The sequence below is a fragment of the Rana temporaria genome, chromosome 10 (assembly GCF_905171775.1).
Source record: "Rana temporaria chromosome 10, aRanTem1.1, whole genome shotgun sequence".
NCBI classification, from domain to species: Eukaryota; Metazoa; Chordata; class Amphibia; order Anura; family Ranidae; genus Rana; species Rana temporaria.
This window is the reverse complement of record NC_053498.1, coordinates 118,862,932-118,889,329: the sequence shown is the minus strand read 5'-3', so window position 1 is coordinate 118,889,329 and position 26,398 is coordinate 118,862,932. Positions and strand designations below refer to the sequence as shown.

Below are 26,398 nucleotides of genomic sequence, written 5' to 3'. Positions count from 1 at the left end.
GTATTAGAGATCCATTCACAAAGCACAGCAGAAGTATTCTTATTTGTATCCTCTGGATTTCAGAGCATTTTTTTTTTCGCATTGGGAATGTTTCAGTTCTGCACCCTTTTAACGTAACCTACCCTAACATATTATAGATTTTTATTTTTATTTTATTTTAGGACAAATAGGGCTTTCATTTTCATTTGGTAGCCAGTTTAACCACTTAAGGACCGAGCCTGTTTTTCAGACTTGTAGCTAGATTCAGAAAGAGTTAAGCCGGTGATCTGCCGTGCTGGTTCCAGGTATCACGGAAGTTCCAGCGCATGCGCGAACTGATGCGCTGAGATGGTTCCAGCCATCGGGAAAGTTCCTTCAAGCACTGCGCAGGTGCAAACTTGCTGACGGAAATCCCCGAACGGCGGCCGGCATCCAGGGCGACGTGGACTTAGAGGAAAGTGGCCAGTCGGCCTCACGTCCTCGCTGCGCTCGGACGGCTCGCTTCGCTCGCTCGGCCTCCTGGCTCTTTTTTTAACATCCTCCAATCCACGGGGATGTTAAAGAATGAGCCTGGATGCTGGGCGAGGTTCGGGGATTTCCGTCGGGAAGTTTGCGCCTGCGCAGTCAGTGGAGGAATTTCCCCCATAGGGGAACATTGAGGACAAGTCACCGGCGTATCAGTAGATACGACGTCGTAACTCTGAATCTACCCCGTCGTATCTTTAAGGCCCCGTACTCACGACCAAACATGTCTGCTGAAACTGGTCCGCGTCGTCTGTACAGACCTACCGTACATGTCCGGCCGCCCGCCATCCCTCGCATGCGTCGAATGACTTTGACGCATGCGTGGAAGCATTTTAAAGGCAGGCCGCCCACGTCGCCGCGTCATTGTCGTGGCGACACCGCATCATCGACGCGGCGACACCGCGGACACGCCCCGCCCCTTGTTTTGAAGCCTTGTTTTGAAGCAAGTGTAAACTAGTCCTTAGGGCTCATATACACTTGCTTCGGCTTTCAACACAATTTTGCCTCATCTGTCTAAGCACTGGGTGTTGCACTGAATTCAAGGAATTTGCATATTGGTGTACTTTGGTGTCTCATAAATTTATTTGTCATTTTTATTTTATTTTTGATTTATATATTCAATTGTATTTCACAGGACAACACAACACATTTTTTTATAATTATTTGGATGTTGCTGTCATGCTGTGTACAATATTGTGAGTGCTGCTGTTAATTTGATCATCTATTTTTAATTAATTCTCTTTATACACAAAGTGCATTATTTCTCTATATCTAGTCCAGTTATGTTGTTGGTTCTGTACAGTGGCATCCAGCAGAAGTGGGCGGGGCAAGGACACCACCAAGGTAATAAATGGAACCTGGAGCGCCTGGCTTACCTTCCGTGCACATGCAGTCATCGTAGCACTTGTTGTTGAGGCCGCGGTTGTGCGGTTTGCAGAGGTGTTCCCGCAAATCACAGCACGATCCTGGAAATAATAGTGACAAACGCTGTCAGTACAATATGTATATACAGCACAGACTGGGAACACTGACAGTTCACTCTGCAATGACTAAATCTGGCCATACACCAGCAGAATTTTTCATTTTTTTAAACATTTGTTCATTTCCCTAATGGTTACTGGGGTCCAGGGCCGCCATCAGGGGGGTACAGGCTGTACACCTGTAAGGGACCCGGAGGTCCCCAGGGCCCCAGATGGCAACCCCCCCCCCCTTTTTTAATATATTTTTATTTTATTTTTTATTAAAGGGACAATTTTTTTATTTTTTTTAGAGGTCCAGAGGCCCCCGGAGGCCCCCAGGGCCACGGATGGCAACCCCCCCCCTTTTTTTATTTGTTTTTAATAAAAAAAAATGTTTAATATATTTTTATTTTATTTTTTATTAAAGGGCCAATTTTTTTTATATTATTTTATTTCTTTTTTTTTCTTTATTTTTTTTTATAACTTTTCTTAAAGGGCTCAGAGGTTCTCAGGGCCTCATGTGGCAAACCCCCCCCCCTTTTTTTTTTAAATGTTTTTTTTTTTTTTTTTTGTTTATATATATATATTTTTTTTAATTAAAGGGCCCAGAGGTCCCCAGGGCCCTGGATGGCAACACCCTTTTTTTTTTTTTTATAAATGTTTATTTAATTATTTTTTATAATTTTTTTTTTTTTTTTTTTATTAAAGAGCCCAGGGGTTTCTTTTTATTATTAAATTAAAGGGCCCAGAGTTCTCGGATGGCAACCCCCCTTTTTTTGTAATTTCTTTTTATAAAAAAAATTATTAAAGGGCCCAGAGGTCCCCAGGGCCCCAGATGGCAAGCCCCCTTTTAAAAATATATATATATATATATATATATATATATATATATATTTTTTTTTTTATTAAAGGACCGAGAGGTCCCCAGGGCTACCCCCCTTTTTTTATATATATTTTTCTGTATTTCTTCTTTTTTTTGTAAAGAGCCCCCCTCCCGCTTCTCAATTCGCGGCAGCCCCCCCGCTTCTCAATTTCAGGCGGCAGGGAGCATGGTGCCGCTCCCATTGATTAGCCATTCAAACATGCAAATGAGGGAAATACGGCGATTCATGAACGTGCGTGTGCCCGGCGCATGCAACGCGAGATGCGCGTAAGTTGTACGTCCGACGTAAAGTTATTCCCCATAAATGAGGTGCAACCCGGCAACAGACATGCACAGGTCTGCTCCAGGGAACACAAGCCGGCGCATTGTGCGTTGGACGTGTGCCTGGCTGGGCGTACGTTATGTTCGCGGCGTACGCAGTGATCCAGCGTAGCTTAGGCAGTTTTGCCGGCGTGGTTGTGAGCAGGCGCATGGGGTGCTGTGCTTGCGTCCACGTCACGGCGCATGCACAGTTCGTGATACGTACCTGTCTGGCGCTCGGCCCATCATTTGCATGGGGTCACGCCTCATTTGCATGGGTTCACGCCCACTTCCACCTACGCCGACGTGCGCCTTCGAAACCCACGCCACGCTGGCGCAGCGTTGGGAGCACTGGCTTGCTGAATGCAATGCTTGCCTCTCTGCGCTGCGTTGGCGTAGTGTACAGTGTTTGCTCTATGGCGGCGTAATGTGCGCCCTGCTCTCTGTGAATCTGGGCCCTACACGGCATTGGAGGGACAGACATTGGGGTAGATTTACTAAAGGCAAATACACAGTGCACTCTGCAAGTGAAATTGCTCCAGAGCTTAGTAAATGAGGGAGAGCTCTGCTGACTTCCATCATCCAATCATGTGCAAGCAAAAATGTTTTATTTTTTTTCCTTGCATGTGATTGGCTATTCTTTGCAAATTGAAGCTTTATCAAATTGAGGCAACGTGCACAGTCTATTTGCCTTTAGTAAATCAACCCCATTATCTTATAACAATGTAGGAGTGCGCTTTACCTGGGAGACAGTCTAGATGGTGATCACATGGCTCTTCCTCAACCACTGCAGTGGCATTCAGCTTTTCTCTTTGTTTACCTGTTAAATATAATATACATTAAATATACTGTATATGCAAGCAGTTGCATGCTGGGCATCAGCCAATCAAAAATCATCTTTCATTGATCTGACTACTTTAACCCAAACCGTGATTGGCTGCCAGATCTGGAGCTGACTTACTAAAGTAGTTACATTTTTTTACACAGTAAATATTTACTTTAACTATCCAATCATGTGCGTATGAGATAAATAAACACGGATTTGCTATTCACATGATTGGATATAAAGAGGGAAAAAAGAAAAATTATAGGTAGATTCAGAAAGATTTAGGCCGGCTTATCAGTAGATAAGCCGACCTAACTCCGAATCTACGCCGCCGTATGTTTAAGCGTATGCTCAAACAGAGATACGCTTAAACAAAGCTAAGATAGGCCGGCTTGCGCCGTTCTAGCTTAGCTTGCAATTTTTGGGATGGCCGCTAGGTGGCGCTTCCATTGCGGCCGGCGTAGATTATGTAAATGAGCTTTTACGCCGATTCCCGAACGTACGCCAGCCCGCCGCTGTCGAATTACGTCATTTCCGTAAGGCCTTAGGCGGCCTAAAGTTATTCCACCTATGAGGTGGAATAACAATGTTAAAGTATGGCCGCCGTTCCCGCCGCGAGGTTCGAATTTTTTACGTCGTTTGCGTAAGTCGTCCGCGAATCGGGAGTTACGTCGTTTACGTCCACGTCGAAATCAATAGGCCTGTACGGCGTACTTAGCCGCAATGCGCACTGGGAATTGTGGGCGCACGGCGCATGAGCAGCAGCAAAGAACGTCAAAAAACGTGAGGTCAAGCCTCATTTCCATACAACACGCCCCCCTCCAACCAATTTGAATTAGGCGCCCTTTACGCCCGCTCGTTTTAGGCTACGCCGCCGTATATTAGCAGGTAAGTAGATTGAAAATCACTACTAGCCTAACTAATTTACGGCGGTGTAGCCTAAACAGGCTAGGCTACGCCGACCTAAAGATAATCCATTCTACCTGAATCTACCTATTAGACTTTTGCGGCATAACATTTATCTAAAAACATCAAATAGTCAAATAATCCAAAAAAAAATGAAATAGTCATGAAAATGATTTTTGTATATATCCATACAATCTACCATAGAATTTTCAAATGTAATAGAAATATAAAAACACCAGTGTGACGCAGCAATATATTGTGTCAGAACAAAATGAATTCCTTGTGGCCCGATGTGTTTCATGGACTTGATTCACTTCTTCAAGAGCTGTTAAGCATCGTACACGCGATCAGTCCATCCGATGAGAACGGACCGATGGACCGTTGTCGTCGGTTAATCGATAAAGCTGACTGATGGTCCGTCGCGCCTACACACCATCGGTTAAAAAAACGATCGTGTCAGAACGCGGTGACGTAAAACACAACGACATGCTGAAAAAAATGAAGTTCAATGCTTCCAAGCATGTGTCAACTTGATTCTGAGCATGCGTGGATTTTTAACCGATGGTCGTGCCTACTAACGATCGTTTTTTTTTCCATCGGTTAGGAATCCATCGGTTAAATTTAAAGCAGGTTGGCTTTTTTTAAACTGATGGTTAAATAACCTATGGGGCCCACACACGATCGGTTTTGACCGATGAAAACGGACCGCTGTCCTCTGGTTAACCTATCGTGTGTACGAGGCCTTAGAGTGCCTATTCACGCAATAATCTAAGCAGAAACTGACAAAATGATACACAATTTACCATCCCGGCAATACATTTTAAGATTATTGTGCGAATAAGGAACCTAACTGCTCCTGAAGTAGTGGATCAAGTCCGTGAAACGCGGCGGACCACAAGGAATTTTGTCCTGACATAATGTATTGCTGTATCGCACTGGTGTTTTTATATTTGTATTATATTTAAACATTCTATGATAGAGTGTATGGATATACACAAAAAATCCTTTTGATGCGACTAAATAAATTACGTGTTTAGTCGTGTTGTGCCTCAAAAGTCCTATTTTTTCCCCCTCTTTAAATAACAATATACAGGGATGTGGAACTATTTTTTTAAACTTTAGACACATGATTGGATAATACACAAATTACACAAATTACACCAAGAATCAATAAGAATACACATAACTGTTGTTTTTAGACAATGTTTGCTTATCATGGAGTTTAACTTTCAGGATTTGCTAGTTTGATTAAATAATAAAAAATCTGAGACATTGAATAGAAAGATTCATATTGATATGGCAAGCAATAGACAGGAGGAGCCACTTTCCATCACTGCTAGTATAGAGGTAATTACAGCCCAATGTTTCCCCTCCTCCTCTCGCTGCCCCTTTAATTACCTTTTTTTGGTGACGGCCAGGTGTCTGGCTTCAGATCTTCATAATCCGTCCAATCAAACAGGGTCATATCCAGGGTTGGCATCACCTCCCCTCCTTTCTTCCCGGACTGCAAAGCATCAAATGAAACTCAATGTCAGGGACTGAAACAATATTTCTACGGACTGTTTGTGTCTGAGCTGTAATATTCATGAGCTTCTAGAAGAACCTCCCCAAGCACTAGTGCCAGAGGCGGCTCTTTAATTAGGCAAATTAGGCGGTCGCCTAAGGCCTCGCACTCACAGGGGCATCACGGCCGCCTAACTTACCCAATGCATTACCCCAGTTTTGAGGCACAGGGGACCTTAACGCTTCCGCCGCTGTGCTCAGGCAGCGTTAAGAGCCCTGACTCAGGAGAGGGGCCGCCAGCGTCCCTAACAACCAGTGAATATCGGTGACATCACCCTTTGTGACGTCAATGACCCAGCATGCCCTCAGTCACAAGGGGGCGGGTTCACCAGGTGACATCACCCCGCCTCTTAGTTATTAAAAAGCAGGGTCTGGGGGCCGCCTTGTTAAAGCCACCCACCCGTAGACCCCCACAACCACCGGCCAGGGTTGTGGGGAAGATGCTTTTGGTCTTGAATTATTTTTCCCATTTATGGGCGTGAGTGGGGCCCCATGTCAAGTTTTGCCTAAGGCTTCACAAAACCTAGAGCCCCATTCTTCCCCCACAGGGCATCAGTGACTCCCCTCTCCCTCCACAGAGCAGGGCTCGGCAAATAAGAAGCAAATTGAATGATACTGATCGTCCTTCAACCTGGAGGAAGTGACAAGGTACAGTGCTGTATAATGTAAAGGGGTAATGCTTGGCCACATTTCATTTTTTATTATAGGAGAGAGGGGGTCCTAGAAATAAAACAAACAAGAAATAATAGATACCCTGAATTACTATAATCAGCTGTAGGTCTCCGTTATTCTGCCTCTTGGCTGCACATTCAAAAACATTTTTCCTTCCTGTTGAATAAGTCACCATCGTTCTGCTAAATATTTTAGTTCTCTTTTTAGGCAGATGGCATTGTGGGAGATTGCATGCTGCGTCCCGAGCCTCACCATCCACCGATAAGAACAAAAGACCTTTATTTTATATCCAAGACATCAGCTCCACACTGATTTTGCCTGGAGAAACTTTTTCAATATTAATCCGCCTTCTTTCCACTAGCTTATCGTGTCTGCCAGAATATCCTTAACGAGCCCACGATGGAGTCGAAGGGACCCTGCGCCGCACCGAGCAACGATGCGCCGGCCATGCTAGATCACAGTGATATTAGAAAACCTGGAAAATAAAGTGCAATTATTAATCAAGACTTAAAGAAATGATTCTCACCTTGGCACGGCGAGGGGCTTCCACCATGGCTGTGGGCTGCTCGTTAATAAACATGGGCTCGGCTGTGCTCGACGGATGCCGGGTGGCTGAAGAGGCACTGGAGGACATCTCCACATGGGTGGAATGAGTGGGCTCACGGAGGCTTAAATCTTCCTTCAAAAGGCCGCTGGGCTCAGCTTCAAAGGCTCTCGCTGGAAATACAGACGTGCGGATTAAAGAGAGAGTTTCACCCCTTGCAGATATCCCCCCGACCACCTGCAAAGTCTCAGACTTTTATGTGGGTATTCTAATATTGTGTACAAAAAGGGCAACATGAAAGGAACCACTTCCAGACCAAACCCTTTCTGCCACTTTTTGTTAACATGTAACAATCAGTATTTTTTGCTAGAAAATTACTTAGAATCCCAAAACATTTATATATACAGGCATAACCCCACTTTTAAAGCGGAGGTTCACCCTAAAAACATGTATATACCATTACATTCAGCATACTTCCGACATGTACAGTATGCTGTTTGTTTTTGTTTTTCCGCTGTACATACCGTATTATTGTTCTTTTCCACCCGGCTTCCGGGTTCTCACTCCTGCGGGAGTAGGCGTTCCTATGCAGCGGCGCAATGTCATCTGGGACTTAGCCCACATGATTGACGTGCTTGATAAAAACTTCCCCCCGGCGGATAAGGCGCGTCACGAGTTCCGAAAATAGCCGAACTGGGAGTCGGCTCTATACGCGCCTGCGCAGTCAGCTCTACACGGCTCCTAGTCTGTGCGCAGGCCCAGGTGACATTGCGCCGCTGCATAGGAACGCCTACTCCCGCGGGAGTGAGAACCCCGGAAGCCGGGTGGAAAAGAACAATAATACGGTATGTACAGCGAAAAAAAAAAAAAAACATACTATATATATAATTTTTTATATTATATAATCGTGTGTGTCTACCCTCACACAGTGGCAGGGCCTGGCACTGTTATACTATATACTGTATATATATATATATATATATATTGTATGTTATACACACCCACACACATACAGTATCTACACATAAAAGAACATGTAACATGTAAAAGTAACAAGAGACGTCTAATTTTACAGTTGGTGTATTCCTTTAATTATAAGCGTATGTCGCTCCGGTGTCTGGAGACATCATACACGGGGTTATCAGCAATTACAAGCTAGCTGTTAGTTGCTGTGTAATTGCATTCATTTGTCTAAATTAGAGCTCCCCGCTGACTGGCCGGGTTTATGAATTCACCAACTAGTATCATCCTAGGAATTGGGAACACGACTTGTGTAAGCAAACCCATCCAGGCAAGAGAGCTGTCTACGGCGGTGGAGATTAGAGTTGGGCTGCACTCAATTCCCTTAATGGATTCCAGCTTCCCTGGTTAGATGGTAATAAAGCAGCCTGGGTTAATAAATTCTTAAAATAACACTAAAAAAGAAAACAAAAACGTCTGTGCCTAATTGCACGCAGTACAGGCAATGTATACACCAGAAACAATGTTTCATTGCCTCTTTGTAGAATTTGTTTGCATATTTGCTTGAGATCTTTTTCTTTTATATTTTTTTCTTAATTTTCCTGGATCTTCATTGTGTAAAGTGCCCCTGTGGTCTGCCCAAGGAAACACAGAAACTCATTGGATGTACTAAAGCCATAGATCTTCACCATGCTCCCGGAAACCCCCAATCCACTGTTGTACCCCTCAGTACAGCAATGCAATCAGTGACATCCACCGGGGCTAACCGCAAACCCCACCTGAGAGTGCTTGGGTTGGCAATAGATCACTCAGGCACCAAGCACTAAGTGGTGCAAACATGGGGTGGGAAGTACCCAGAGATGGGTTAAGACCCAATGGGATGGGCCCTAGACAAGCAGCTTTGACCCCCATCCCTTCAATGGACATTGATAAGGATTGCTATAGGCACAGAGAAGCCACCCTATTTGATTGTCTTTGTTGGTCTCATCAGATACCACCTGTGTACAAGTCCATCTTCCTTTTTGAAGGGACAAGCAGGGATGGACTGGCCATTGGGACTACAGGGAGTTTCCCGGTGGGCCGATGGCTCAGTGGGCCGGCTTCAGTGACAGCGGCCTGGGAGTTTCTCACTTCTGCCTAATCTTGTGCCATGAGGGGGGGGGGCACCAAACTGATTCTTTGCCCCGGGAGAAATAATGTCTAGCTTCCCCTCTGGTACTGCCTATAAGAGTACCAGTACCAGCCGTTCTACTCTAATAAAGTAAAACGGCTAGTGGCTAGTGAAGGGGGAGAGGGGGCTTGGGTGGCCGGGGGGGTGCAGGAGTTGTCCGGCCGCTGTGGGAGAGACCTGTCAAAGTGGGCCAGTCTGGATGAAGTCCAGGGCCAAATTTTTGTCCCAGTCCAGCCCTGGGGACAAGTGTGTAGAGCAAGTGTGTATTCTATTTTTCTCCCTCTAGAGCAGTGCTTCTCAACCTTTCTAGTGCCATGACCCCTTAATAAAATGTCCCAAGTTGTGGGGACCCCTAACATTAAAATTATTTTCATAGCATGAGTTGTCAGCATCCAAGGCAGTGACACCAATGCCAAAATCAGGAGATAGGGTCTCCTCCAGCCCCTCCCACTTCACATTCCTCACCAGTCAGCAGACCTCTAGTCTCTGCCCCCACCCATGCCGTAAACTGAATGGGCGGCTGTGAAGAGGCTGAGTGGGTGGCTGCGGGCTCCAGGAACAGTCCAGCTGGGTGGCCACAGGCTCCAGGGACAGCCCTGCTGGGCAGCCGCAAAGAGGCTGGGAGAGCAGCACGGGCTTCAGGAACAGCCCAGGTTTCGGTGACCCCTGGCAAATCGTAATTTGACCCCCGAGGGGGTCCTGACCCCCAGGTTGAGAACCACTGCTCTAGAGGTTTTCACTGCTCTTCCAGACAGTGTTAATTTAAAACGACTAAAACATTTTAGTCGACTAAATGAATACTATTTTAATCTACTAAAATACAAATAAAGCAATTGAGATGACTTAAATATGACTAAAATAGCATTTTAGTCAAAAGACTAAGGGGCAGATCAACATACAATTAGATGGGCGCAGCGTATGTGAGATACGCTACGCCGCTGTAACTTACTTTTGGCAGCTTTGAATCCACAAAGAATTTGCGCCGTAAGTTGCGGCGGCGTAGTCTATCTCTCGTGGCGTAAGGGCGTGGATTTTAAATTGGGCGGGTAGGGGGCGTGTTTCATTTAAATGAAGCACGTCCCTGCGCCGTCCCTAAATTTCCCGCCATGCATGGCGCGAAATGACGTCGCAAGTACGTCATTGTTTTGACTTGGACGTAAATTACTTCCATCCCGCGATTCACGGACGACTTACGCAAACGAAAAAAAAAAATTGAAATAAACGCGGGAACGACGGCCATACTTAACATGGCAGGTGTAACTATATGCCACAAAACAGCAGCTTTAACTATACGCCGGAAAAAGCCGACTAGAGACGACGTAAGAGAATGCGACGGCCGCACGTACGTTCGTGGATCGTCGGAAATAGCTAATTTGCATACTCGACGCGGAAAACTACGAGAACTCCACCCAGCGGACGCTGAAGTATTGCATCTAAGATCCGAAGGCGTATAAAGCCGTACGCCTGTCGGATCTAACCCAGATGCCGTCGTATCTTGGTTTGAGGATTCAAACCAAAGATACAACGCGGGAAATTTGAAATGCATTACAATTGAATTACACCCATTCGATTTTAGACGACTAAAATTAGTTTTAATCGCCTAAAATGTAGTGGAGATTTTAGTCGACTAAAACATGGCCATGATATATGGAACCATACTAAAAATTGACTTCTAATAATCATGCTGAAATAGACTGTTTGCATAGTAAATACAATGTTCTAGGAAGAAGTGAACTGAGCCTCTTTATTTTGGTGAATGCATGTTAGTTTATACATGGGAAAGTGAATATGGAAACTGACACAGCCAGAAAACTGATGAGGGTTGGGAGAAAAAGAATCGGCACCAGGGCCGGTTCCCGGTAAGGCCAACAAAGCCAGGCCTCGGGGCGGCACTGGGTGCAGGGGTGGCGCCGGTTGTAACACACAGCGGGAGACTGCTGTGTCACGGAGCTGTGAAAAGTCCCGCCCTCCTCCTAGACCAGCTTGTGTGATAGAGGCAGTGTACTGTCTATCACATAACTGGTCTAGGAGGAGGGCGGGACTTTTATCACATCACGCACAAACTTTTCACAGTGAGCTCCGTGACACAGCAGGAGCAGGATATGCCCGATGTGCGTAATGCACACACTGACTGGTGAAGCTACATTGTTTGGCACAGTAAGGCTGAGGGGGGCTGCAATGATGGTGAGGATGGCTGTAATGATGGTGAGGGGGGCTGTAATGATGGTGAGGGGGGCTGCAATGATGGTGAGGATGGCTGTAATGATGGTAAGGATGGCTGTAATGATGGTGAGGATGGCTGTAATGATGGTGAGGAGGGCTGTAATGATGGTGAGGGGGGCTGTAATAATGGTGAGGAGGGCTGTAATGATGGTGAGGGGGGCTGTAATGATGGTGAGGGGGGTTGTAATGATGGTGAGGGGGGCTCCAATGAGGGCATAGTAAGGCAGCAATGATGGCAAGGCTGCAATGATGGGCATGGTGAGGCGACAATAATCAGCATGGGTTGTGGGACTTTACGTTTTTTTTGGCGGGGGTGGCATTGAAGGACCCGGCCTTGGAGCGGCAAAGGGAGTAAATCGGGGCCTGATCGGCACGCTTGATGGTGGTGAGAAGTCCCCTGTCTGGACCACACACCTTGTACCTTGTTATTTGGACTTGGTATTTGATGTGACCCTGGCAGACCCAGAGATGTATTATGGCCTAGGACGACAAGGCCCAGGCCTAGGGCGGCACTTTTTGCGGGGGGCAGCGAAAAAGCCCACCCTGTCCTCCTGTGCTCATCCCACCCTGTCCCCCTGTCCTCATCCTACCCTGTCCCCCTGTGCTCATCCCACCCTGTCCCCCTGTCCTCATCCCACCCTGTCCCCCTGTCCTCATCCCACCCTGTCCCCCTGTCCTCATCCCACCCTTTCCCCCTGTGCTCATCCCACCCTGTCCCCCTGTGCTCATCCCACCCTGTCCTCATCCCACCCTCCCTCTGTCCTCATCCCATGAAAATGACAGGACGGGTCTTAAAAAGGAAGGGGTGCATCATATATAAAGTAGGGGGTGCGCAAGTTTCACCAGGCCTAGGGCAGCACAAAATCTAAATACACCCCTGGGCAGACCTGACCTGCAACCACAGGATCAGGACCCCCTACAACTCAGTTGTGGTGCAGAAGTGAGAGTTCCCTGATAAGATCTACTGGCTGAAGAAATGGAAGTCAGAGGGGTGTAGCTAGGGTCTCCGATATGCCTAGATTATATTTACTGTACGCCCCAAGCGGGAACTGGCTAAACAACCTGCCACCAGGAGGGGGGGGGGGGGCAGGCAGGTGCAGAGCATCAAGCAATTGTACAAACATCCTTACTGCAGGAGTATAGGTTGTACCTGGGCCCCCAAACATCCACCAGGCCCTTAACTCAAGCCTAAGTTGCCCGGTGCATGATTCAGCTTTTGTAGTACTACATTTTAATATATAATAATAATAATAATAATAATAATAAAGTAAAATATGAAAAATAATTTTAGGTAAAGTAAACAATATTGATTCAAAATAACCAATACAAAAAAACATCAAACATGACAGCCACCTGACTCCAATTTTTTTGGTCCAGAAGCCAAAGTAAAATAATATATTTTATTTTTTGAAGGGGATCTGGAAATTTCCATTCTCGAACGTCATATAAAAGAGACTGCAGAAGCGTTGGCGAAGGCTGGATGGTTGGGCAGTTCACGAAGGCAGATAATCTCTCTCTGGGGGTCTGTAAACCCCTCTTTGATGGCTGCTGCTGACATTAAGAAAAAATCTATTGAAAATCCTTATCTTTGGGATTAAGTGCTTTGCAGCGGAGATAGAATCGTCCTCACAAATCACTTCTAGAAGGGTCAGTAATTGATCCAGTGGATGGACGGGACTTATTCCTGGTGATACTTCGTTTTGTTGGGTGCAAATACATCACTAACTCACCAGATCTAATTTACGGATGTCTTAAGGGGGATTTCAGAGAGGCGTATGTGGCTGCAGTCTGAAATGAAAACACCTTTTCCAAGCTGTTATTATCACTTTCCCTATATGGCCCATCATTGTTTTGGTCCGTTATCTCACCCTAAGGGCTCATTTGCACGTTTTGTTGCTCCGTCCTTAACATGTGTTGCATTCAGACTGCTTGGTTTTTATTTTTTTTAAAGGAAATACCGTACATGACCTGTGTGGGAAGAATCCAGGCAGCCATGTCACTCCCAATGAAGCTGAAGAGATTTGGATTGAATTAGATATTTGTTTGGGGAGGGAAAGATATCCTTTTTTTGGGGACCCCTCCCCACACACTCCGATTTCTGACCTAGGCCAGAATGATATGTACTGTGCCTGCTACTTCTTGAGATACCCACATCATGGATCCCAGGAGACAACTGGGTACCCTACTGCGCATGCACTGCGCTGCCCTGCGTCATCATGTAGGTTGGATTTCTATTCATGGTTGTTCATATGTGTCACCACAGGGCCACTGCTCTACCCAGAAGGGAAAGCCAGCCCCCCTATGAAGTCAGAAGAAGATGGTGGCATGGGTGCTGCGGTGAAGAGACAGTGTTAAGTTAAAGTGGAGTTCCACCCATAAATATAACATTACATCAGTAGTTTAAAAAAAATGTCATTAGTCCTTTTAGAAAACATTTTTTTTTTAGATGCCTTCAAAGTGTTGTTGCTAGGCAGAATAGTTAATCTTCCCTCTTCCTGCACCTAGGTGCTTAAGCTTCCTAACCTACACCGCACAGACTCCTGGGAATGTAGTGGGTGTAACTTTCCAGGAGTCTGTGCACTCCCCAGTCTCGAAGAATCATGTGACTTGGACAGTACAGGTGCTGAAACCTGATCTGAAACCGATTACACTGCTTGTGCAGCACTGAGCATGTGCGAGATCTGCAAGGCTGAAATCCAGGAAGTCATACAGTCTGGCTTCATGATGCCCACACTCAAGATGGCCCCAGTCAATTTTTATTTTATAAAGTGTCTAAATGCTGTAACAACCTAACAAAACGGACCTTAGTTTACAGACTTACTTTACTAGAATACATTAAGCTTGTGTATTACAGGGCTATTTATATTTAAAAAGTGAAACTGTGGCCGGAAATCCGCTTTAAGGTGACCAGATTTTTAAAATGAAATTTAAAAATCTGGGGACATATTTTTTTTTTACTGGTAATGGTGGCAATCAGCGACTCTCTGCCCGTCGCCACCGCTGCCCGCCTCACAGCCTGTCAAGTCTCACTCTCCGGGCCCCCGGGCTACTACTGGGTGAGGAGCGGAAGAAGATCACTTTGCCAGGGAAGGCAAGGAGATAAGCAGGCAGGCGGCTGGCTGGAACTTAAGCCAATGCAGAAGAACACACGAGTGGAGCTGAATGGGCATGCACCCAAAACTGAAGACATATTCCCTCCGCTCTGACCAGCACATGATCATCAGAAAGGGGCACAGATAATGGAAAAAAAATACACCCCTCCCCCCAAGCTACTAGGAGTGGCGGAGTGGGGGTGTGTAATTCAGATATTTTTTTTTTTATTCTGCACTGACTGTCTTTGAAATTGCCCCAGCCCCTGTTCAAATCCAATCTGGGGACAGACTTGGCCCGGGGACAGTGTCCTCAATCTGGGGACTGTCCCCTGAATCCAGGGATGTCTGGTTACCCTACCTTAAGTGGACCTAGCAACCAGCATCCCTCTTGGATAGGCCTCAGGCTTCAGGCCTAGCAACCAGGAGCTTCTGAACACACACATAACTCCCAACTATCCCTGATTTTGAGAGAAAGTCCCTATTTCCCTCATAGCTCATGTGTCCCTCATTTTGGTCTTGATCTATATAGTTGTATACAAAATGCACTATTTATCTATTAAAAAGTGTTTTACAGTGCTAAATCTTTTATCCAACTTCTAAATTGCTGCATTTGTAAATTCCAAAAGCCAATATAATGGGAATTAGTAGTGGTAAAAGCACTTGTGGATTTAAACAATCAATTTCTTTTGTACAATTCTCCTTTAGGGGGCGTGGCAGGGTGTGTGTCCTATGCCTACATACTTTTGCTAATAGTTGACCCTCATTACCATCTCAGAAAGTTGGGAGGTATACACACACCCACCCAGACCGCAGCCTGGGGCAGGAAGAACCCCGATCACCTGACTCCTCCCAAATAAATAGCCTATCCCAGCATACACAGCGGCCAAATAAACTCCTACTGATTGACAACCTAGTTAACCATTACTGAAATTTATAGTAATCCATCATTCTAATGCCAAAAGCAACAGTGCCACCTGTTGGCAGAAATGAGAGACTACCTCAAACTCAGACTTAGGATGGGAATTAGTGGATAACTTACCAATTAGTCAGGCTAGTTACCACCTAGCACAACAAGATTTATTAGCAGCCCAGGACCAGGGTACTACAATCTCCCCCTACCAAGGAAACTACGTCCCGGAGTTAGCAAAAAAAAAAAACAAGTACTCTCAATACTGAGAGTGGATGTCCTGGAAAAAAGTGGATAGGTAACAGGGAAGGAGGAACAATTGTACCACATGCAAATAAATGAACATAACTTATGTACAAAGACAAGTGACATTTCACACAGGGATAGATAAATATGTTTAGGACCAGGGTGCTACACAGGCAAAATGCAATCGGCTGCAGAAAAAAAAGTTCCCGACCCTTTTAAAAAAACACAGCACTGCAAAATGTACAGATGTGAACTACATCCATAGGAAACCATGTTAAAGCGGGAGTTCACCCGAAATTTTTTTTTTAAGATTTGATTGATGCTCATTTTGTCAAGGGAAATCGGGTATTTTTTTTAAAATCCGAGCAGTACTTACCGTTTTAGAGAGCGATCTTCTCCGCCGCTTCCGGGTATGGTCTTCGGGACTGGGCGTTCCTATTTGATTGACAGGCTTCCGACGGTCGCATACATCCGCGTTACAAGTAGCCGAAAGAAGCTGAACGTCGGTGCGGCTCTATACGGCGCCTGCGCACCGACGTTCGGCTACTTTCGGAAAATCCTGACGCGATGTATGCGACCGTCGGAAGCCTGTCGGAAGCCTGTCAATCAAGTAGGAACGCCCAGTCCCACAGTCCATACCCGGAAGCGGCGGAGAAGATGCATCTCTAAAACGGTAAGTACTGCTTCGATTGTAAAAAAAAACACCCGATTCCCCTTGACAAAATGAGCATCAATCTAATGTAAAAAAAAAAAGGTTTTTGGGTGAACCTCCACTTTAAATGGACTGCAGTGCGTGTGTGTGATGGTTTAACTTGGATGCACCGGACTGGATGAAAATTTGATTGGAAAATAAAACTTTTTGTTTTATCTGATCATTTTACAACATTTATGTTGTCTTTAATTCACCTTCATATAGCGAGGGATAATCAAAAGATTTGGGTTTTGTTTTATCAGAATACTTTATCACTTTAAAAAGTAGTCAAATAAATCAGGGAGGTGCGCGGTAGTTTGACGCAGAAAGAAGTCACAGCTGTAAGATAAAATTTGGAAAAAGATTTAATAACGATTGTAGGCAGCCCTGCGGTTTATCACATGTTAACAAGCGCAGATCTTGACGAGAGGTGATCGTTGGAGATGATTGCAGCCTGTCTGCCGCCTCTGCTTCAGCAGATACACAGCGGTGAATTACAACTGATGTCCCCGCCAAGTAGAATCACCGTCTGGCACTCCGGCAAATTTTTACGCTTTTCTGGATTTGATGCCGTGTAATTTCACATATTAAAATGTCACCAGGCATCCGCGTTGTAAACTAAATATTTATGTAAACGCGGTGTAACGGCCGGATAATGCAGAGAGAAAAAAATGCACTAGGGACACGGGGATCTGATGACCTTTCCAGGTTTTTGGAGAGAAGAAGGAGGACGTTACGAATAATGATAGCTTGTGAGCGTTGGGGGAAGGGGGGCTAAAGGGGAAATCTAATCACAGAAAAAAAAACTTTAAACATTTCTAGGGACAACCAATCATTATGCACATCCTAGTCAACATAGTATATCAAAGGAAAATGGGAAGAGAGAATCTCACCTATGCAAATAAAGGGGCTTTAAAGGATATGAGGTGAGCACAAACACAAAATTGATTTAAAAGATCATTTTTATTATACAAATAACCATAAAAATCATCGTAAAAAGTTATTTTGTAGATATGTGAACGACATATGGTATGTTGCCAATGATGATACTTGTTTCCAGCATAAGGCGTCCTTTCCGGCGGGATCGCACTTATAGTTGTGGCGGCCAGCGCTGGGTGGTTGTTATTCCAGCAGCGTTTGGAGATACGCGGTAAAGTGAGGGTGACCCGGCATGCATTTAAACATTTAAATATATATTATTACTATCTCTCTTATAGCTGACCATGTCCTTGGTACATGTTAGAGCGGGGCTGTGTGGGTGTTGTGTCTTTGTGGTTCCCTCTGGTGTTTGATATGTGGGTATGCTTCTTTGGGGGGGGGGGGGGTAATACATGGGATATGTGTTAGTTTGGCTTGAGGTTATGACACAGTATTTTAATGCAAAATTTCCATTCAGCTAGATAAAAAACACTTTCTGTGGGAGGCTCTTACATGGGCATTCAATACCAGGAATGTGCATTGAGTGCAGGTGTGCACTACATACAGAGTGCAAAGTTCAAATGTGTTTTACATACAGACTGCAGGTTTCAGGGGTGCGCTGCACACAAAAGGCAGGGTTCAGGGGTGCGCTGCATACAGAGTGCAGGGTTCAGGGGTGCACTGCACACAGAGTGCAGGGTTCAGGGGTGTGCTGCGTACAGGGTGCAAAGTAAAGGGGTGTCCCATTTTCCCTCAAATCGCCCCCTCCCCCAGTACATTGCTCAACTACCACACCCACATCCCTCTCCTTGACAGTACCTGTGGCTGCAGAAGAACAGGACAGGTTACTCAGGAGGAGAGTGTAGTGTAGCTGCGGGGCTGTGGGCACAGGCTTCAGGAGCTGTTGCCACCAGACAAGCACCAGGTTTCAACTACCTAGCTAATCAGAGAAGCATCACAGTTGAGGTCACTACGAAGCCGGAACTAGAGGAGCAGTATCTGCAAATGCAGCCAGCTGCTGGTGCATTTTGCCGCTATTGTCACACGACAGAATCGTGCAGCAACTGGTGCGCAGTCATGTTGGAACAGGAAGGGGCAATCCCCAAGCTGTTCCCACAAAGTTGGAAGTTCCACTTTTGAGTGGAACTCCGCTTTAAATGGCAAACAAAGCACAATATGACACTTTAAATTGGATTGGTTACCTTTACTCAGATTGGCTCTATGAGTCCAGGCAGGAGAAGAGCAGAGGAATGACTCTCTTTGTGTCAGGTCTCTCTCTTTGTCCCCTGACACCACAGGCCCAACTTTAAACACTTTATTTAAGTCAACAGGTAATAGCCTAACTTCCTAGATAAACTGTCTCACACACCCAATACATATACAGAGCCCTGAATATGTGTGTGCGGATCCGTATGGCACTAGTAGCTTCAGTCCTTTTGAAGAAAATATAAGATTTGGTGTCTTCAGTTAGCCACTATTATTGGTACACTTAAACTCCTGGATAGTAAGGCCCAAACAACACAACTGGCCCGGCTTATCAAGTGAAACAGGCAGGATCTTCCTCAGCACGGTGAGAAGACAATGGTGTCTGTATACAGTGTCCTGGAAGTGGATAGCCTTATCCTTTATCCCTGTGGCACTACAAGTGTCAGCAAGATGACTAACAGCAATGATGTCTGTATACATTGTTCAATTAACTAGTTCTGTGGTGCAGTGCCTCTGTTCCCTGCAGATCAGCAAAATGCCCTCTACCAAATCCTGCATACAAGGCCCAAACAAACGTCCTGGAACAGCAGACTTTCCTGGTAAACCGACTAGTCACCTCACACTGGAACGCTTTACTGTCGGTGCAGGTGCACCTCGATATGCACTTGGAATCCCCCTCTCTCAGGCTGGATGTCCCAACTGGTGGTGGAGGCCTGAATCATACAGGGAGATCATCTGAGAGACAGCATCTCTCCTTCAGGTCTGATCTCTTTCACTGACTCATGGTCACTGAGAATCTCTTCAGGAATTAAAATGGAGTCTTTCATGTTCCTGCCCACAGAGAATGCTGGTCTTGGTAGTTTCTGTCACTATACAAGCCTATGAGGCTGCTCTATGCTGGAACTTCATATTCCAGAGTCCTTTGCAGCTGCTTCCTGCAGCTTGGTAAATTCCTTCTGATTGGCTCCTGTAACTGCTCCTTTAATTGGCTTTCTTCCTCCTACCAATAGGGACACAGGGGAGGCTACAGAGTGAACAGCTCTGTGTCAGTCAGCTTGCATTACATTAGATTTAGTGAGTTCTTGGCAAGGTCGTGGGTGACAGAGTGCTACATGCTATGATTGGAAAAAAGCTATGAAATGAAGAGACTAGACTATTGGGAATAACACATTTATCTAAGATTCAGAAATTGCTAACTGCTCAAAGAACCCCTAGCAGCCGCTGGAGGAAACCTAGGGTTCCACATAACCCTGATGGAGGAACCCTGGTTTAGGCACACCATTGATTTATATACTGTTGCTAGGTAAACACAGTTCCGTTCTGTTAATTATGGTTAATGACAATATCTCAGGTATTTAACCATATCTCTCAGAGTAAAGTTATTGTCTTATTTGTATAAGTAAACTTGCTAAACCTCTCTTCTTTCAGGCTAAGCTTGGCCTAATAAATTATTTAAAGTACCTCTAGGTGTGTCAGTAAGTGCTGGGTGAGCGTGATGTGTCATCTTCGGGTGTGCAGAGAAACCACAAAAACGTCAGCAGCTCCTCTGGAGGTAGCGCTACACTCAACACAAGGTTGCAGAACCTGGTTTACACTTCCTGCCCCCCTAGGCCAACTGTCTTATGCTGCTTTCCTCCTACCCCAGTTGACTGGCAAGCCTTGGCATCAAACAAACAAAGTCAGATGCCGGAGACACACAGGGCACTCTAAGGGCTAGGGAATGAGGAAAAAGAAGCTGATACTGTAGTTTGCCTATTTTGGGGCAAATTGGCACAACCTAGTCTGCTAGAGGTCCACTTCTAGGTGTAACGATAAGGGATAAGTTCTGCAAAATGTATTTTGTCAAGAGATTACAGATTCTGGGCTTTGCAAATAAGTAATTATCACAAAATGCAGGTAAGTATAGAGCAAGCATAACCATACATGTGGTAACAAATGGAAAAGTGTTTCAATTTCCCGGGAAACAAATGGTCTATCGTTCCAATGCCCTAAGTTCAGGGCTCAAGTCCTGCGGGAACGCGTGGGAACGGCGTCCCTGCACTTTTTTCACAGCAGGAACTCAGTTCCCTTTGAAGGACTAGAGCAGCCGAGAGTAGCCGAGCCGCCCGAGACAATCCTTCACTAAGCGGCGATGCCCAGCTCGAGTCACTGTCAGGAGCAGGTGAACCTTAGTAATCCTTTATGTTACTGGCCGCTTCCTGTATATGGCATCATCGGGTAGTGTGCGGGTATTCCGTCACTTCCTCGATGCCGCAATGTCTCCTGGAAGCTTTTGTCATTGTTCCCAGGAGACATTGCAGAGGTCTGCCGCGAGTTATTGCGGGATTTAGAAAAAACATGCGGTTTAGTAATTATGCATGTGAGCGTATCATTTTTTATTTTTTTTGGTGGGGGAGTGGTTCTTGGGTGGGAGTTCCCACACTTTTTTCCCCAGGACTTGACCCCTGACTAAGTTCATTACAATATCTAGTGTCACATTCCCAGCTAAATGGCGACATTCTTCCTCACAAAAACAGGCCCAAGAAAGTTGAAAGGAGGTTCTGAAACCCCCAGGAGGCATCTAACAAGAACCCCTTTAATTTTGCCCTGTCAATTGACCTCAAAGCTTCTTGCCAAAATTACAAATTTTGGCCAAAACTTCCTGAATTCTACCCAAATATTAGTGAAGCCATTTTGGTTATTTCTAGTATGGATCCAGTGTGGGTGAACTGTAAGTATACAGCCAACAATTTCAGCAACAACAGTCAAAACCACAGGGCCAGCAATAATAGGGCCAAGTTGGATTGCACTGGTAGACATGGCAGTGGTCTGGAAAGTTTTTCTATACACAGGAATGTGCTACTTACTACCGTGTGGGGGACTGTGGGTCGCTACCGTAACTCTACTGTACTAGGCCTTGGTGTTTAAAATGCAGAACTCTGCAGTCATGGACATGGACTTGCCAGCTTGGCCTGTTCACCTGTGACCCTCAAAGGACCCATTGACCAAAAAATTATTGACTTAACGATCAACAGTTTCTGTACATTTACCAACTTCTGCAAAGGCAGTGGAGGGAAAAAAATAAGCTCACTCCCTCTTCTCCAGAGTTAACAATAACAAATGAAAATGATAGGGGTAAGTATGCTGAGTAACCACCCACCTTTGTGGTGTTTCAACCGCTCTTTTTGATTTGACCGCCTCTGCGTCTTGTGTTTGCGCCCTTTCGTATGCGTTCCTGGCGGCTGATTTTCCCTTTGACTGTAAGGAAGCTCAAAACTTTGCAACCTGTCTTGCTTCAGAGTCCCGAACTGCCCATTGTCCCCCACTTGGAGAAAGGAACCCCTACCCTCCTCACCACCGTGAGTCCTCTCCTTCTTGGCCAGCCCCGACCTCCGCTGAGGCCTGTCATGGTGCTGATGGAGCCAGACATCCTCGTCGTACTTGTCGGAGACTCTCCGACGCTTGGCTCTGGGCTCGAGAGCGCTTGCACCCATCAAGGCATTCGTAATTAAAACCAACAGGAGAAGGCAGCTGTAGAAAGACACCATTCTTCAGAACTCTGCACCTGTAAAAACATCACAACATGAGTGTAATTAACAAGGACGCCGCGACAAAAAGATAACATCTGCTTTTTAACAAATTGCAAATCAATTATCATCTTTTCACCGAAAGGGAGCCGTGACGGAGATGAAAAGAAGCGAGCGGATTACAAACAGACAAGACTAGAGGGAAGGCACTTTCTGATACTGAGAGAAATTAAAGGAAGCGTGGCTTTAATCAAGACATATTATGCGAAGAGCGGGGAAGTTATTCCACTGGTAAGAAGAAAGAGTCAACGCACTGAACTTACAACATACTCCAGACAACCCCAAAAATACAGCACAGAAATACAGTATATACTAATATGTATGTGGACAGTAGACATGTGCACAACAAAAACTTTCGTATTTTTTTGTTCCGTTTCGTCTCGTTCCATAGATTCGTAATTTCGTAAGACTCAAGTTTTCCTATTCGGACCCGTTCGTATTTCGTAAGACGCAAGTTTTCCTATTCGGACCCATTCGTATTTCGTAAGACGCAAGTTTTCCTATTCGGACCCGTTCGTATTTCGTAAGACGCAAGTTTTCCTATTCGGACCCATTCGTATTTCGTAAGACGCAAGTTTTCCTATTCGGACCCGTTCGTATTTCGTATGATGCAAGTTTTCCTATTCGGACCCGTTCGTATTTTCGTAACAGTTTTATTTTCGTTTATACTGAATGATTCGTAATTCTGTCTAATTTATTTTCGTTGATTCGAAATTCGTAATTTTGTTAGATAATAATTTTCGTTTAATGGATTCGTAATTTTGTACTTTCATAAATACATAGCAACACGTGGCTAATCCATATTAAGATATACTTTCTCTTAAGCCCAGTACACACGGTCGGACTTTTTGACAACAAACGTCAAAATAAGCGTTTTCCAAAAAATCAGACCGTGTGTACACTATCGGACAAACTTTTTCGGTTTCAAAAGTCTGGCCAACTCCCTTTAGACAAAAATCCACAGGAAAGGTTTGTTTGAAGTCCGATCGTGTGTACGAGGCTTTACACTGTACAATGTGACTGAGCACAAAAGAGAGATAAGCTGATTGGCTAAGATATTAAGTAATCACTCACTAACTACACTGCCCAGTGCCCATTCAAAAGAACGATACAAGTACACAAATTTACGAACAGACAAAGAAACGGATTTACGAAACACACAAATGAAAATACGAACATACGAATGAAAATACGAACAGACAAAGGATTTAAAATACGGAATGCAAATCATTCGTTATAGATATCATTTTCGTTCTTTTGCTTTTTCGGTGTTTCGTATTTTAGTAAGATTGTCCAATCATACGTTCTTATTTTCGCTTGTTCATATTTTGCTTATTCGTAATTCCGTAATTTTCGTATTTTGGTTCTTTCAGCTTTTCGAATGTTCGAATTGATACGAATATTTGAATACTAACAAATTCGTACGAAAATCCATTCGCTACTAACGGGAACGCACATGTCTAGTGGACAGAACACCCCCTCCAAACAATTGAGTTCAGGTGTTTTCAGCAAAGGGTACTGTTCGTATCAGGCTGGGCCAAAACAAATTCCCTGCATCTGCATCACCAGGCCGTCTCCTTCACTGTGCGGAACTGAGCTGTCAATTTGACAGCTCAGTCCTGTAGATTACATTGGAAGATCGCAGCTCTTCCTGATATCAAAATGCGTGTCAGCCTGGAGGAGTGAAAGTTCCTAGGCAGGTTGTATTTGCATATGGACTGCCCTAGGTAATGCCAACAAGTGATGTTGATCCTCCATGATTGAAAGAACTGAAATCCAATGAATGAAAGGGACAGGCCAGGGACAGTCGGGCTGGGGGAAAAAATGGGTATATCAGTGTTTCTCCAAAAAATTTCAGTTGCGGCACTCTTTAAAACTATGCAAAGTCTTGAGGCACCATAGTTGAAAACAGGGGTCTCCAAACTTTCCAAACAAAGGGTCAGTTTACATTAGGTCTCTATGTATGAGTCCCCCCATCACACCAGTGTGTCCCCAATACATCAAAGTCTCCCAATCACATCAGAGTCTCTCCAACACCAAAGAGCCCCCTTTACATCAGAGGCCCCCCAACACATCAGGGTCCCTATCACATTGGAGTCTTCCCTTCATGTCAGAGGCCCCCCATGACTAGAATTCTCCCCATACTATAAATGAGTCCCCCCCATCACCACACGGTTCTCCATCACAGCCTAATAATGACAGAGCCCCCAATCACACAGTGCTCCCAGCCACAGAGTCCTTCAGTCATACAGGCTCCCCCATCACAGAGCCCCCTAATTACACAGTAGCCCGATCACACAGTCTCCTCTTCACATCAGAGCCCTATCTTTTGGCTCCAGCAGTGCAGCAGAGGGCAATGGGTGAAGGAGTTATGGATGAGGCGGATATTTGACTTCTCTTGAATGCTGGGGGGGGCCCTGCATGCCACCTGCCCCAGATCAGAACCATGCCTTGCCATGCTGCGGGCGAACTGGCCGTCATCACCATAGCTACATATTACACTGTGCCTCCCAGTCACAGAGTGTCACTGGTTCTTATGGTGCTGGCAGCTGTCCTGCCCCCACCATGTCAACTCATGACACGAATCCCGGGCAAATTGGGTCCCATGCTCGCAGCACCCCAGGGAATGCAGATGGCACCCTGTTTAAAAATCACTGGGTTGGATGATGCTAGACGTCCTCCAGCCAAAAAATGAGGTAGACTCTACGGCCGGGATTCACATACATTGGTGCATATTTATGCCGGCGTAGCTTATCCAATATACGCTACGCCGACGTAGCGCAGAGAGGCAAGCACCGAATTCACAAAGCACTTGCCTCCCAAACTGCGCTGGGTTCCCTCGGCATAAGCCAGCGTAGGTGGAAGAGGGCGTGAGCCATGCTAATGAGGCGTGACCCCATGCAAATGATGGGCCGAGCGCCATAAAGATACGAATAACGAACGGGGCATGCGCTGTCCCGTGGACGCATCCCAGTGCACATGCTCAGAATCACGTCAGAACTACTCCCTAAGATTCGACGGATCACTGCCTACGACGTGAACGTAACCTACGCCCAGCCCTATTCACGTACAACGTAAACTACATAAAATACGCCGGCTTGTGTTCCCTTTGCATGGATGCTGCTGAGTTACACCTCCTTTATGGGGCATAACTTTGCGCCGGACGTATGACTTTACGCTCACTGCGTCGGACGGACGTATGTTCGTGAATTGCCGTATCTCCCTCATTTGCATATGTGCATCGAAAATCAATGGGAGCGGCAAATGCGCCCAGCGTAAATATGCGCCCACGATACGCCGGCGTAGGAAAGTTACGTCGGTCGGATGAAGCCTATTTTCAGGCGTATCTAGTTTTGTGGGCACGGCGCACAGATATGACGGCGCATATTTGCACTTAGGTGGCGTATCTCGAGATACGTCGGCGTAAGTGCTTTGTGAATCCGGGCCTACCTGTCTTGCTGTAGCTTTTAATGCACATTGGGAGAGGTTCACAGTGTGCAGTGAATCAGAGTAAGCTATTTCAATACAGGGAAAAGCCTGCACAACTGTAACTGTAATACTGAAAGGAAGGCCGGAGTGGCACTTTATTATATTCTGCTTCAACCAGCATGGTAACATTCTGCACATGTACTGTAACGCAGTTGGTAGGAGAGGGGTGACACATCCAGCCCCAGGGACAGAGAAAATCCCATGATTGGGCTCAGACAGTGTGACATTACAGACCATCCTCGGCTGGTGTAGAGATGATGTAAAACGTCAGGAAGAAAAATGACCCCACTTGTATTACAGGCCTCATTACAAGACAGCAGGATCATGTCACTACTCACTACACAGAAGCTAAGCGGGCCGTATCTTATTTCATTGTGTTTTACACGAAACGCCATTACCTGCGCTGAGTACGGCTTCGCATTCCCCCGTGGACTTTCAGCCGACTTTGAGCTAGATTCAGCATTGATTTACGCCGGCATATCTATAGATACGCTGCGTAAATTCAAAGCTGCGCCGACTGTATTCAAAAAGCAAGATACGCCGACATTAGCCTAAGATCCGACTGGCGTAAGTCTCTTAAGTCTCTGCATATTTACGCTGGCCGCTAGGTGGCGCTTCCGTCATTTTCGGCGTAGAATATGCAAATGACCTAGATACGCCGATTCACAAATTTACGTACGCCCGGCACGATTTTTTTACGTCGCTTACGTTAGGCTTTTTCGGCGTAAGGTTGCTCCTGCTATTATAAGGCGTACGCAATGTTAAGTATGGA

The 26,398-nt window shown here is 45.5% G+C and overlaps 1 protein-coding gene across 3 annotated transcripts in view; it reads right to left on the bottom strand.

Moving 5' to 3' along the window:
• Nucleotides 1–26,398, bottom strand: part of DRAXIN (dorsal inhibitory axon guidance protein) — a 113,765-nt gene that overhangs the window by 6,684 nt on the left and 80,683 nt on the right. For 2 of the 3 annotated variants that reach the window (XM_040326081.1, XM_040326080.1), the window contains exons 2-6: nt 21,711–22,115; nt 7,140–7,330; nt 5,777–5,882; nt 3,389–3,466; nt 1,380–1,469 (exon numbers count right to left, since the gene is read on the bottom strand). In XM_040326081.1, the coding sequence (XP_040182015.1) occupies nt 1,380–1,469; nt 3,389–3,466; nt 5,777–5,882; nt 7,140–7,330; nt 21,711–22,098 (853 nt within the window). In that variant the 5' untranslated portion in view covers nt 22,099–22,115. The remainder of the gene's footprint in view (nt 1–1,379; nt 1,470–3,388; nt 3,467–5,776; nt 5,883–7,139; nt 7,331–21,710; nt 22,116–26,398) is intronic. The other variant, XM_040326082.1, reaches the window with a different exon arrangement.